This window comes from Apodemus sylvaticus, chromosome 3, assembly GCF_947179515.1.
Source record: "Apodemus sylvaticus chromosome 3, mApoSyl1.1, whole genome shotgun sequence".
In the NCBI taxonomy this organism is placed as follows: Eukaryota; Metazoa; Chordata; class Mammalia; order Rodentia; family Muridae; genus Apodemus; species Apodemus sylvaticus.
Genome location: NC_067474.1, coordinates 33,166,950 through 33,179,133, shown reverse-complemented (window position 1 = coordinate 33,179,133; position 12,184 = coordinate 33,166,950). Strand labels below are relative to the sequence as shown.

The following is a 12,184-nucleotide window of genomic DNA, read 5'->3' as shown; positions in this document are numbered from 1 at the left end:
CTGATACCCTCTTCTGGTGTGTCTGAAAATACCTACAGTGTACTTATATATAAAATAAATAAATAAATCTTTAAAAAAAATCACGTTGTAAAATCCATGATCTTGATTTCATAATAACTTGAATAAAAAGACACTACTCCAGAAGACAGGTCCAGAGGAACCGGAACCTGTCTTAGTTATGAGGATGCTGATTGGGGTCCTTTTTTCCCTGTTTTTTGTCCTGGAGATTGAAGCCAGGGCCTTGTGCATGCTAGGCAAGCATTCCACCCCTGAACAGTTTACTTCTCCAGCACTTTTATTATTTTAAATTATCAGGTACCATCATGCCAAGTCCCAGCTATTATTGGAGTCTGACAGTTGTCTATCTGTAAACTGAGAGAATCCGTGACCTCTTTATTCTTGCATATTCATGCCTTCAAAGCCAAGAGCCTGTGAATGAATGAATGAATGAATGATCAGGCTGCCAGCTTTGGATAACATCACATTAGCTGTAGATCTTTTATTCTGTTGCTTTCTAGGAACAGGAAATGTCTTAAAGTCTTTCACAAGTTGGAAGCTTAGCTGGGCTGGGTCTTCTCAGAAGAGTTGATTCTTCCCTTTATCTAGTGCTAAGTAGGAGGCTTCTTAATGAAGTTAATCTCCGTCTCTTTCCACACCAGCCCTGGCATTATTGGGTCTCCTGTTGTTCTTTTTCTCTCCAATTTGTACATTTTACATCTGTTTCTGCCCATTTGCTCTTTTTCATTGTAGATCTCAATAAGCATTCTAAATAATAATCACATCACAGATTCATTATTATGTTAACTTGAAATTGACTCTGGTTAAGGAAGCTCAAGGAACTTCTTAGGACAAGGGCAAAACGCAGATAGATTCTTTGCCAGAATTTCACACAAATGGCCATATGCCTTATTGGCTAATGTTGTTCCCCTCTGAAACAGCTTTTGAGGAGGCTTTCACTGTCTGCACTGCTGTCTTCTGAGCTCCTGCTAGTATGGTCCATTAAACTCTGCATAGAGTTCAACTGCTTTTCTAGTCCAAAGTTCCCAGCTTTTTTACATTTCTCCAAAACCACTTGGCTCGGTTCGTCACAGCAACAGTTGACTCTCTGGTACCAACTTCTGTATCACTGTTCTCTTGCTGTGATAAAACACCCTGGCCAAGGGAACTTGCAGAAAAAACAGTTTATTTGGGCTTATGGTTACTGAGAGGTAAGAGTCATTGTAGCGGGGAAAGTGTGCTATCGAGGCAGATGTGGCATCAGGAGAAGGAAGATGAGAGTGTGTGTCTTCAAGTAAAAGTACAAAGCAAAGAAAACTAGTTTACTTGATGTTATTTTTAATCAAGGTCTTACTTTGTAGCTCACGTCGCTCTGGAGCTAACTTGGCTAGCCTTGACTTTGTGATCCTCCTGCTTCAGTTTCCCAAGTCCTGGGACTACAGGCATGTACTGCTATAATGTCCATAATAATATTCTTTCTTTTCCTTTTTTTGAGATGAAGTCTCCCTGTAGAGTCCGGGATGGCTTCGTGATCCTCCTTCAGCCCCTTAAGCACTGGAATTACATGTGTGTGCCCCTGTGTCCATGTATCTTCTCTGTTTTTAATCAGTGGTTGATTGAGGGAACAGACATACAAGAACAATGCATGGTGGGCTTAGCCCTGAGTTACGGTGCTTTTCTGGTGTATCTGAGGCATTGGTGTTCACCTCAGGGCCTGAAAAAGCAACCATCCAGCCAACCAATAGCTATCCTAGAAATGGAAAAACTGTGATCTAAAAGTTAAACAGAAGGTAGCCCACTCTGATGTGGTAATTTACTATCTCACAAACATCAAATATGATAGCATTCAGAGATAGTAATTTTCAGTTTTGTAGATTTTAAGATTTCTGTTGTGAAAGGATCAGAAGCAAAGTTTGCAAGGTATGTAAAGAGTATGTATATAATTACCTATTAGTTTTTATATATATGTATGTATACTTATACATACACATACATATATAATTACCTATTAGTTTTTTAGCCAAGTACTCTTTATAAGTGTGTGTATGTGTATATATATGCACACTTACTTATGCATGTATATACATATATACTTATGCATGTATATACATATATATATATACACACATATGCATATATATACACACAGAGAATTTATCATTTTTAAAACTATTGTGTTTTATAGTACCTTAAATATATTTTATACTGATTTTTATATTTATTTATGTACATACATATACATGCACCCTGGTACAAGTACAGGTCAGAACGGCCTGTGGGAATCACTATTATTCGGATTCCAGGGGTTGAGCTCAAGTCATCACACTTGGTGGCAAGTGCCTTTACCCACAGAGCTCCCTCCGTGGCCCTTCATGTCGCTTAAGTTGAGAGTGTGTTTAGCATTTGTGATGTGCACTATAGGTGATCGTCTCAAGCATGTAATTGTATTTGGCCCAAACAGGTTTTTCTTATTGATTTCACGCGTTACCAGCTTACTTGTTCTACTTACATTTCTTCCGTCACTCTCAGACTGTCGAGGTCTTTTCCCTTTATAGTACATAAATTTGAAAAAAACATTAATTACATCATATTTTTTGCTGACATCTCTGTTGTCTATTTTCTTTCACCCTTTATTTGAATTCGTGTCCACCATTTTTCTCTGTGCCCACCCTAAACACTCAAACTTTAGGTGTTTTTGTCGAAAAATTATGTATTAATTGAAGATGATATTTAAGCTTTTATTTTAAATTCCCAGATCTATGAATATATCAAATTATTTCTTCCTCATTCAACTTTTATGTTAGTTTTCCTGTTTTTAATAAAATTTGTTATTAAATATTTTAGGATCATTACTGTTGATTAAGGATTCCCCCATGTCTGCAAATTTTCAATATTTATATAGTGTTACTGTAAAGGGTATTTTGAATATAACAACACATGTAAATCAGCAAATGGAATTTATTCTATGTTTTCATTAATTTGAACTCCTGTTTGAAATAGTAGCATTCAGTTGATTTAAAAACCTTATCACTGGTTTTATATGTACTGTTGAGCTTCTGTGTTACAAATTTTTATATTAAAAAATTATATTTCAAAAAGCTCTATTGGCGGGGGGGGGGGGGGGCGCGGAATCTGTTACTTTATCAGCTTTTCTTGTAATAAAGTACTTTGCCCAGGTACACTGGGGACATATTTTGAGTGAGTTTACAGTTAACTCATTATTAATAGCATAGGCTCAGTAACCGTATTAGATGCCGGGAATTTGCTGCTGCTGATAGTGCTTTTGCATGCATACTCACCAGTCCTAAGAATTGGATATTATTGTCCCCCTGTTTTTCAGGTGAGGAAATGGAGGGGCAGAGCCGTTAACTGACCTCCTTCAGGTCAGGATTCTAGAGACGCAAAGTTAAACCCGAACCCAGACACACTACACTTGTGTGCTTTTACTATGATCCTGTGCTGCCTTCTCTGCCCCCGCTGTACTTACAGTGTGTGCATAGATAGGGCATGAATGGATCAAAGGAATTTTATTTGGAGTGAAAGGTTCTGTGTGGGGAGTTTCCCTTGGTGGTGGGCTTAGAGTGACGTGGAACATCTTGGATGGGAATGAGCTTTATTAAGACCCTCATAGTAGCACTTGAGACAGTGCTGAGCATTGCTGCACTCTGTCAGCTTTTTAATAAATGTTAGTTTATAATCTTTTTCCTTATTCTTTATATATTAATAGAGGGGTAACTATTTCAGATTCGTCACCTCTGAGGAGTCACTTTCACTTTGTATCTCATTGGTTGGTTTGTCTCATCTCTCTCAGTAGAATAAAAGCTTATGTTGTGTCCTTCCTCATCTTAATCACTCATGTGTATGACAGAGTCTTCCTTTGTCACCTCCGATCAAGAATAGGTATGATAAGAAGTGACCATAATGTGCTGTTTTTGCTGCTTGGTAGTCAGTAATTTATCCTGAAAGGGTACAGTTCTGTATTTGGTATACCAGTTGCAATCATTAATGACACAAGTTTAGGCTAAATAATTCCTTAGTAATCAAATACAGTTTTGGGTGAAACTGTGTTTTTGTGTAAACAATTTTTGTTTAAAACATTAAATGATTTCTAATAAATGGACCATAGTTATATATGAATACCATCTAGATGAAGGCATTTATTTTTTTCACAATCCTTGGTACAGTTTGAGATTATATTTAAATAGAAGGTAAAAATAGAAACCATCCAAGTACTGTAGTGCACACCGATGATCCTGCACGTGCAAGGCCAGGGGGCTTGTGAATTTAAGTTTAGCCTGAGTTACATGGGGAGAACTTCATCTCAAACATACATCATTATATGTCAGTAGATACGCAGATATCAGATCCTGTTGTGTTTGACTGGTATGTTAAATAGTAGAACCACTTTGGAAAAATAGCCTTACATTTATTCAACAGAGCTTACTGGGCTACCCAGCAATTCTAATATATCCAAGGCAAATTAAAAGATGTTCACAGCAAAACTTGCACATAAGTGTTTATGGAAGTCTTTGCCACAACAGCTCCAAAGTAATTTAAATGTCTGTCAACTGACAGAGAAATAAAATGTGGTGTATCAATAACAGATTAGTATTTGGCATAAAAGGGAGTAAAGTACTGAGGCATGGTGCAACACTGATGAAACTTGAAAATATGTGTAAGTGAAAGAGGGCAGCCATGAAAGAGCCCACAGACATCTCGGAACAGGTCATCTACAGAGCCGGAGGAAAGGACAGTGGGAAAATGGAAAATTACTACTTAATGGTCAGGTGCTCTTGGGTAAAGTAACAAAAATATCTTAAAATTAATTTGGATATGTTTGTACTTGTCTGGATCTATTAAAATGAAGCATCCTATTCTAATGGATGTATTTGTCAATAAGTTAGTTACTGAGAAATTAGATAGCTTTAGACTTTAGTAGCTTCTCCTTTTACCAGTAAGACATGTACTAGAGGTGGAAGAACACTTCTGTTTTTATTGGTTTACTAGTACATACTGCTCTTTTTTGTCTTTTTGGTTTCGTGTGTGTGTGTGTCTATATATATATACATATATATATGTATATATATATATATATATACATATATATATGTATATATATATATACTCACCAGTAATTATCATTTTCTATTAGTTTCTAGTGCCAAACTAAAAAGAAAAAAGAACTGGTTTGGAACAGCAATATATACTGAAGTCATTGTAGATGGAGAAATTAAAAAAACAGCAAAATCCAGTAGTTCTTCTAATCCAAAATGGGACGAGCAGCTGACTGTGTGAGTATCATGTGTACGAATAGAAAGTCACATGTCCTATGTTTTGTATTGTGTAGACTTCAAATAGCGAAGTTATTTCTTTATCTAAGAAAGAATTTTACATATAAAGAAATTTTTATCATTTTTCTCAAAGAGGAAGCATAGTTATTTGTGTTTTTATTTTATAGACAATTATGTCTACACAGCCTTTTTTCTCTGAATGTTTTGTATAGAAATAAAGTCAGCCATTCTTGATTTTGGCATTTTGAAGTATAAATTTGTCATATGAAGTATAAATTTGAATGTAGGAGAAACATTATAACTAATGACAGCCATTCTAAACAGCTCTAGAAACGTGTTCCCAGGGGAGAGGCTTTTCTGCGGTCTCAGTAAAGCACTCAGTGGTTGCTAACTACAATAATTCTGAAGTAGTTATCAATGTATTTGAAAGTATTTGTTATTTTCATTTCTGATCCAGTTTATTGTTTTACATAGTATTAAACTCAATTCATGGTTTTAGAAAAATAATAATATAAATAACTTAGAAGAGTTAGCACACACAGCAATGACATGTTTATTTTTGTTATAATGTTATTCATACAGAAATGTGACCCCACAGACCACCTTGGAGTTTCGAGTTTGGAGTCACCACACTTTAAAGGCAGATGCTCTATTAGGAAAAGCAACAGTGGACTTGAAACAAGTGCTTTTAACACATAACAGAAAATGTAAGTGGTCTTCTAATCTTTGATTCTTTATACATCATTTAAGAGACTTTTTAAACCCATCCTTCTAAGGTTCAGAAGTGAAGTGTAGTGTTGTGCTTATAAAGAACTTATAATGCCAGTGGTTGCTTTTAGAACTGTGCCGTAATCAACTGTAGGCAATATTTTCCTGTCCTTTGTTTATGCTGTCAATAATGTAGAGTACTTCCATACCAGTTATCACTGCTTATTTATTATTTACTTGTTTATTCAGCCCTGAGTCAAGTAAGGTGGTGTATGCCTGTACTTCCAGGAGTACAGGCTGAGGCGAAGGATTGTGTGTTCAGGCTGGCCTAGGGTGAATAAATACATAGCATTTCCTCTCTCCTCCAGCCTCAAGCAAGACAACCCCTCCCCTGTGAGTGCTGGGGCCCAAACCCAGGTCCTTGTGCAGACCAGGCAGGGACTTTCTCTTCACTGTTTCTCTGCCCCTTGAGCATATTCTTATTTTCCTTAACAGTGATATCTTTATTTAGATCAAATATTCTAGTGTTGAATTTTTCAGTGATAATCAGTTCGTTGTTAAAAGTATGGGGAAAAGAACAATCACAGGAGTATAGAGATTATAATTCTATACAAAGATAACCACTCAGCAGCTTCTTCTCCTTTCATGTTCTTAAGCCTGCTTTCTCTTGAGTTTATCATCTGCTGCTCTTAAAAAGTAAAATCAAATCAACAGAATACTTTACGTACCAGGTTTCCATGATTGAAAATTTTCTACCATTTGAGTTTCTAAAGTAGTTCAGACTATAGTAATGTTAAGACTCTTGTCAGTATATACAAAACTTTGCATATATACATAGATTTATAATTTTTTTAGAAAGACTCTGTGAATTTTATCAAATCTCAAATTATGTGATTCACTGAAGATTTAAAAACCATAATTGTAGTTCATGTTTTTGTATGTGACAAATGTTTTTAAATTAGAATTTTCTTTTTTTCTAGTAGAAAAAGTGAAAGAACAATTAAAACTTTCTTTGGAAAACAAGAATGGAATAGTGCAAACTGGGGAACTGACAGTTGTCCTTGATGGATTAGTGATTGAGCAAGAAACTGTAACACACTGCAGCTCCTCACCACCCAGTAAGCTGTGCTCATGTGTTTTAATTTAAATAAAGAAATTTGATGAGAAGTATGTAGAAACTGAGTTGCTTTCTTTCCTGATGTTTAGTAGAAATTCAGCAAAATGGTGATGCCTTACATGAGAATGTAGACCCTTCAACAAGGACAACTCCCAGGTAGAGTGCTTTATCTTATTGTTTATGAAATAAATATTACTAATATTTCCTAAGCATGAAGTTCGTATTTTTAATTTATTTTTTGTTAGCTCCAGATTTACAATACTTCTGCTTCAGTTTCTTGACTGATAGGATTGCATTAGTGGGTGGCGGTGGGTAGGTGTTCACAGTGATTTGGAGTTTCCGATGTAGTTGAGGATGACCTGTAAGCTCTGGTTGTCCTGCTCCCACCACACAAGTGCTGGGGTTACAGGCACACACCACACCCATCTTACAAGATTCCATTTTTAGTCTTAAACTAAAGACTAAAAATATGATATAGTATTTGTCATAAACTTTAAAAGTCTAGCCAGGGCTACATTGAAAGACCTTACATCAAAAAATACCAAAAATGTATTAATGAATAAAAACTTAAAAGTGTGTATATAAAGATGCTATTTCCTGAGTACCTGGGAAAGAAGCTTTAAAATAATAGCTTTATTAAGATGTAACATGTAAGGAAATTATTGTTTTGGCCATTTTCTGTAAACAGAAATGCTTGTCTTATGTAGCATCGTGTTTCAAGTACTACCTTATGCTGTGGAGTGTGCCGGTGCTTCCTGTCTTACTGACAATGCCTTCTCACAGGCAGTATCTCCAGTGTGTTGGTTGCTAAGACTCTGGTGTGGGACGGAGCCCTACTTGTTTCATCCTCCTCCTGTAGCTCACAAGCTAAATGCCCTACCGATTATGGCCACAGAATCTATCCTGCCATTTCAAAAGCTCCCTGCCATTTACATTTTGTGATGAGTAAGAAAGGCTCTCTTAGACTTGAGGGCTCAGGGAGCAGGGGAGAGGTTGGGTGGAAAGAGCGATGTCTCTGAGGAAAGGGAAATGGAATGAGGAACTGTAGGAGGGGTGAATGGGAAGGAGAGGTCAGTGACAGGAATGTAAATAAATAAAATTTAAAAAAAGAGACTCTCCTTTGAAACATGTAAATGGAATGAGAATATGTAATTCAAATATGGTCTAGTTAAAAGTCCAAAAATATAAAAATATATTCTTACAAAATTGATTTGGTATATCTGAAAAATAGGCCAATATAGGGCAGGGTATAACTTTTGGACTCCTCACAGTTACTAATAATATATTCTTCATTGCTGTTGGGTGCTTCTCATCAAAGCACTTGAACAAGCTAAATACTGTGGCCCACTCACAGTCTGAGACACCTGAGAGGCTGGAACAAGAGAACTGCAAGCTTGGTGCAGTCTGGGGAGTCAGTGGGACCCTCCCTCAAACAAGCTTGATATAGATCAAGAATAGAACTCCTTGGTAGAGCATTTGCTTACTGTGTGCATAGTAATGGGTCTGAGTCCCAGTTCCTCCTTTTGGTTGGAGGCCTAGGCGTTAGTAGTTGGAGCATCTCTCCAACCCACCCAGTACAGTTTGTAAAAAGGCTTTTGAAACTATGCTTTTTAAATTGCTTATTTGCCATAAGTAAACAATGTCCAGATTATAATTTACACCAAGAAAAATTAATGACCAAACCAGTGTAACAGTTTATATATTAAAATGTATTACTGTATAACATTTAAATTCTTTAAAATACAATTTTAGATTTTAAAGAAGTTTAAATGACTTAAAACCTAATCCTGTGTTGAACATAGTTGCTCGTACCTATAAGGCCAACACTTGAGAAGCAGAGGCAAGAGAATGGCTTCACATTTAAGGTTACCCAGAGTTACATATCAGGTTCTAATCAAGCCCATCTAAAGACAAATGAAACCACCAAACTGTTCTTGTTTTACTGTGGTGCCAGGAAACTTTCAAGCAGCTTCTCACACTTAGACTTCTAGATCACTGATTCTGAAGGCCGAGGACTGATACACACTTCAGAATTATATGGAAGTTTTGTTCAGACCTTCTCTGTCTTCACTATTAAATATATTTCCATTTCAGAATTAGTTTGTGGACATTTCATATAACTCCATGAGCCTTTGAAGCTACTTTCTGAGCATTTAAAGTAGCCCAGAATTCTAATTTAAAACACACAATTGGAACAGTACTTGAAGGCCTATATACAATCAGCATCGTTGCTTTACCTACCAGTGTGGACACTTATCCTTGAGGGTAGTGTGATTTAGTGTTGCAACAGCAGGCTATCTCTCTGATCTCTGCTCTAGCACACCACATGAAATTTAGAAAATCAGTATTTTTTTAATGTAAAGTCTGCTGATACTGTTTTATTATATCTAACTCATTGAAGTCAGATTTCTTTTTTCTTTTTCAAGGTTGGCTGTTGAAGGTACTATTGGAATTGATAATCATGTATCAACAAATACTGTTGTTCCCAACTCCTGCTGTTCACATGTAGTTAATGGAGAAAACACACCTTCATCCCCGTCTCAGGTTGCTGCCAGACCCACAAATGCTCCAGCTCCAAAACCACTCTCATCTGAGCCCACCAGTGACACGGGTAACCTTGACGGTCACATTGATTGAGTGAAAATTAAAGAGGTTTATGTATTTATGCTTCCATTTTCTTTATGATATTATTATGCTGTCATTCTTAATCTTGTTTTGTAAAGTATAAAATTATGATACTTGAAGTTTTTTTCTAAGTTTAAAATCTTCTGGATTATTTAAGAAGGTATGCAAAAAACAGTTGAGAAATCACAGCATTTTACTAAGCAAGTACTAATGTGATGTAAGATTCTTGGGTTTTAGGCCACAAGATACTATTTAATTAGTGATAAAATATATTTTTGAAAGAACTTTAGTGAGTTCATTCATCTGATAGTAAAAGTTAGAATGTGGCATCTCAGGGTCATTTTGATTTGCATTTCCCAAATGACTAAGGATGTTGAACATTTCTTTAAGTGCTTCTTAGCCATTCATGATTACTATTGAGAATTCTCTGTTTCACTCTGTACCGAGTTTTTAAGTTGGTTATTTGTTCATTTGTTTTTTGTTTTGTTTTGGTTTTTTTGAGTCTACCTTCTTGAATTCTTTATACATTTTGGATGACAAACACCTGCCAGATTTAGAATTAGTGGAGATCCTTTTCCAATCTGTAGGCTGACGTTTTGTCCTAATGACAGTTTTTTGCCTTATAGAAGGTTTTCAGTTTCATTAGGTCCCATTCATCAATTCTTGATCTTAGAGCCTGAGCCATTGGTGTCCTGTTCAGGAAACTTTCTCCTGTGCCTATAGGAGGTTCATGGCTATTTCCCACTTTCTTCTTCCTTAGATTCAGTGTATCTGGTTGTATTCTGATATCCTTGATCCACTTGGACTAGAGCTTTGTGCAAGGTGATTATAGATCACTTTGCAATCCTCTACATGCAGAGTGCCAGCTAGATCAGCAGCACCATTTGTTGAAGATGCTTTTTTTTTCCCGCTGTATTGTTTTTGTTTCTTTGTCAAAAATCAAGTGTCCATAGCTGTGTGGGTTTATTTGTGAGTCTTCAATTCTATTCCATTGATCAACCTTTTTTTTTTTAATGGTTTGTTTATCCTGTCTTCAGTGTATGAATTCTCCCTTAGTAGCTAACATTTTACAAGTGTGTGCAGTTATTTGATGTTGCTATCAGAAAGTTTTATATTTCTCCAAAGGGAGATTTACACGACTATAGAAGAATTGTCCTAGGAAGACTTTATAAGATTTTTTATTTTTCTGAAAATATATCATGATATGGATACTACAGAGTGTTCCTTACTTCTAAGAAGGCAGATACAAAAGTGAACTTTGTTGCATTAAAAAAAAGAATGATATAACAGGATAGTAAAAGCCAAGAAAATCTATCTTATGAAAAAAAGAAAGAACCTTGTGAGCTCCTAACCCTAAATAGTTATTTGCAATTGGTGACTTCTGGAGAGTCAGTTTTCTTCAAGGGTACAGCCCCACACCTAAGAGTATATGCGAAGTACAAATTGGACTTGGTAGGTTATGTTTAAAAAGAGAATAATAAAAAGATGACCTAATGCTGTGGGGAGGGTGTCAGATCTGGGGAGAGTAGAGGACAAATGTGTTAACACACAGTTTAAGATTCTCGAGGAATTAGTAATTTTAAAAACTTATCCTATAGCTAGACAAAATAACACATTCAGAACATTCAGCTTCCTTTTGGGCCAATTTAAAACTTAGAAATTGCAGTCTTAAATATATGGTCTGAAGAAATAGATACTGCGAGTATCTATTTCTGAGAGCAATAGTTGTTTAATATCCAAACTGGAAAACCAAAGCAAAGCAAAAATCTTTTAAAAGTTATATTTACGTTATTTCCTTATGAACTCTTCTAATAGGATATAAAAATAAAATAACAAAATAAAAAGTCCAAATCTGTTCATTCACATATTACCAAACCAGGTAAGTTTGTTTGATGTGGCCATTGTTGGATTCAATGGTTTGAACAAGTTGCATCATTTCTTGCAGTAATTAGATGTTAATTCCTTCTTCACGCAAGGAATCAGATGAGACTGGGCACTTTAGAAAGGCCGGTTCAAGGCACAGAATTTGCTCTTACTTTTGGAACACTCTAGCTGTGTGAGGAGGTTAGTCAGTGTTCATTCCCTTTAGCTGTGTGAGGAGGTCAGTCAGTGTTCACTCCCTTTAGTTATTGCATGTTTTAACTTTGGGCAAATTCAGATGTTTATGAAACAGATGTTTATTTAACCTTTGTCAATTAGTACTGTAGAATCTCTTGTGTATACTTTATAGCGTGTTGAATAGTTTATATATGCTCTCCATTGAAGATACGTTCATCTTTCACAATCCTGCAATTTCAGCGTGAAAATAAAAAACGCATATGAGGAATTAGAAATGATAATTCTGTCAGAAATAATGCCCTGTCATTTGTGAAATTATAAAACCAGGGCAGTGTCAACAGTAGTGATACAGTAATAGCTATTGAGTGTTCATTTCTCAGCTACCCTC

General features: G+C 35.9%; 1 protein-coding gene across 3 annotated transcripts in view; it reads left to right on the top strand.

Moving 5' to 3' along the window:
• Wwp1 (WW domain containing E3 ubiquitin protein ligase 1) overlaps positions 1-12,184 on the top strand; it is a 101,019-nt gene that overhangs the window by 38,854 nt on the left and 49,981 nt on the right. For 2 of the 3 annotated variants that reach the window (XM_052176131.1, XM_052176130.1), the window contains exons 4-8: positions 5,150-5,288; positions 5,871-5,995; positions 6,977-7,114; positions 7,203-7,269; positions 9,540-9,724. In XM_052176131.1, the coding sequence (XP_052032091.1) occupies positions 5,150-5,288; positions 5,871-5,995; positions 6,977-7,114; positions 7,203-7,269; positions 9,540-9,724 (654 nt within the window). Of the gene's footprint in view, positions 1-5,149; positions 5,289-5,870; positions 5,996-6,976; positions 7,115-7,202; positions 7,270-9,539; positions 9,725-12,184 lie in introns of those variants that run through there. The other variant, XM_052176132.1, reaches the window with a different exon arrangement.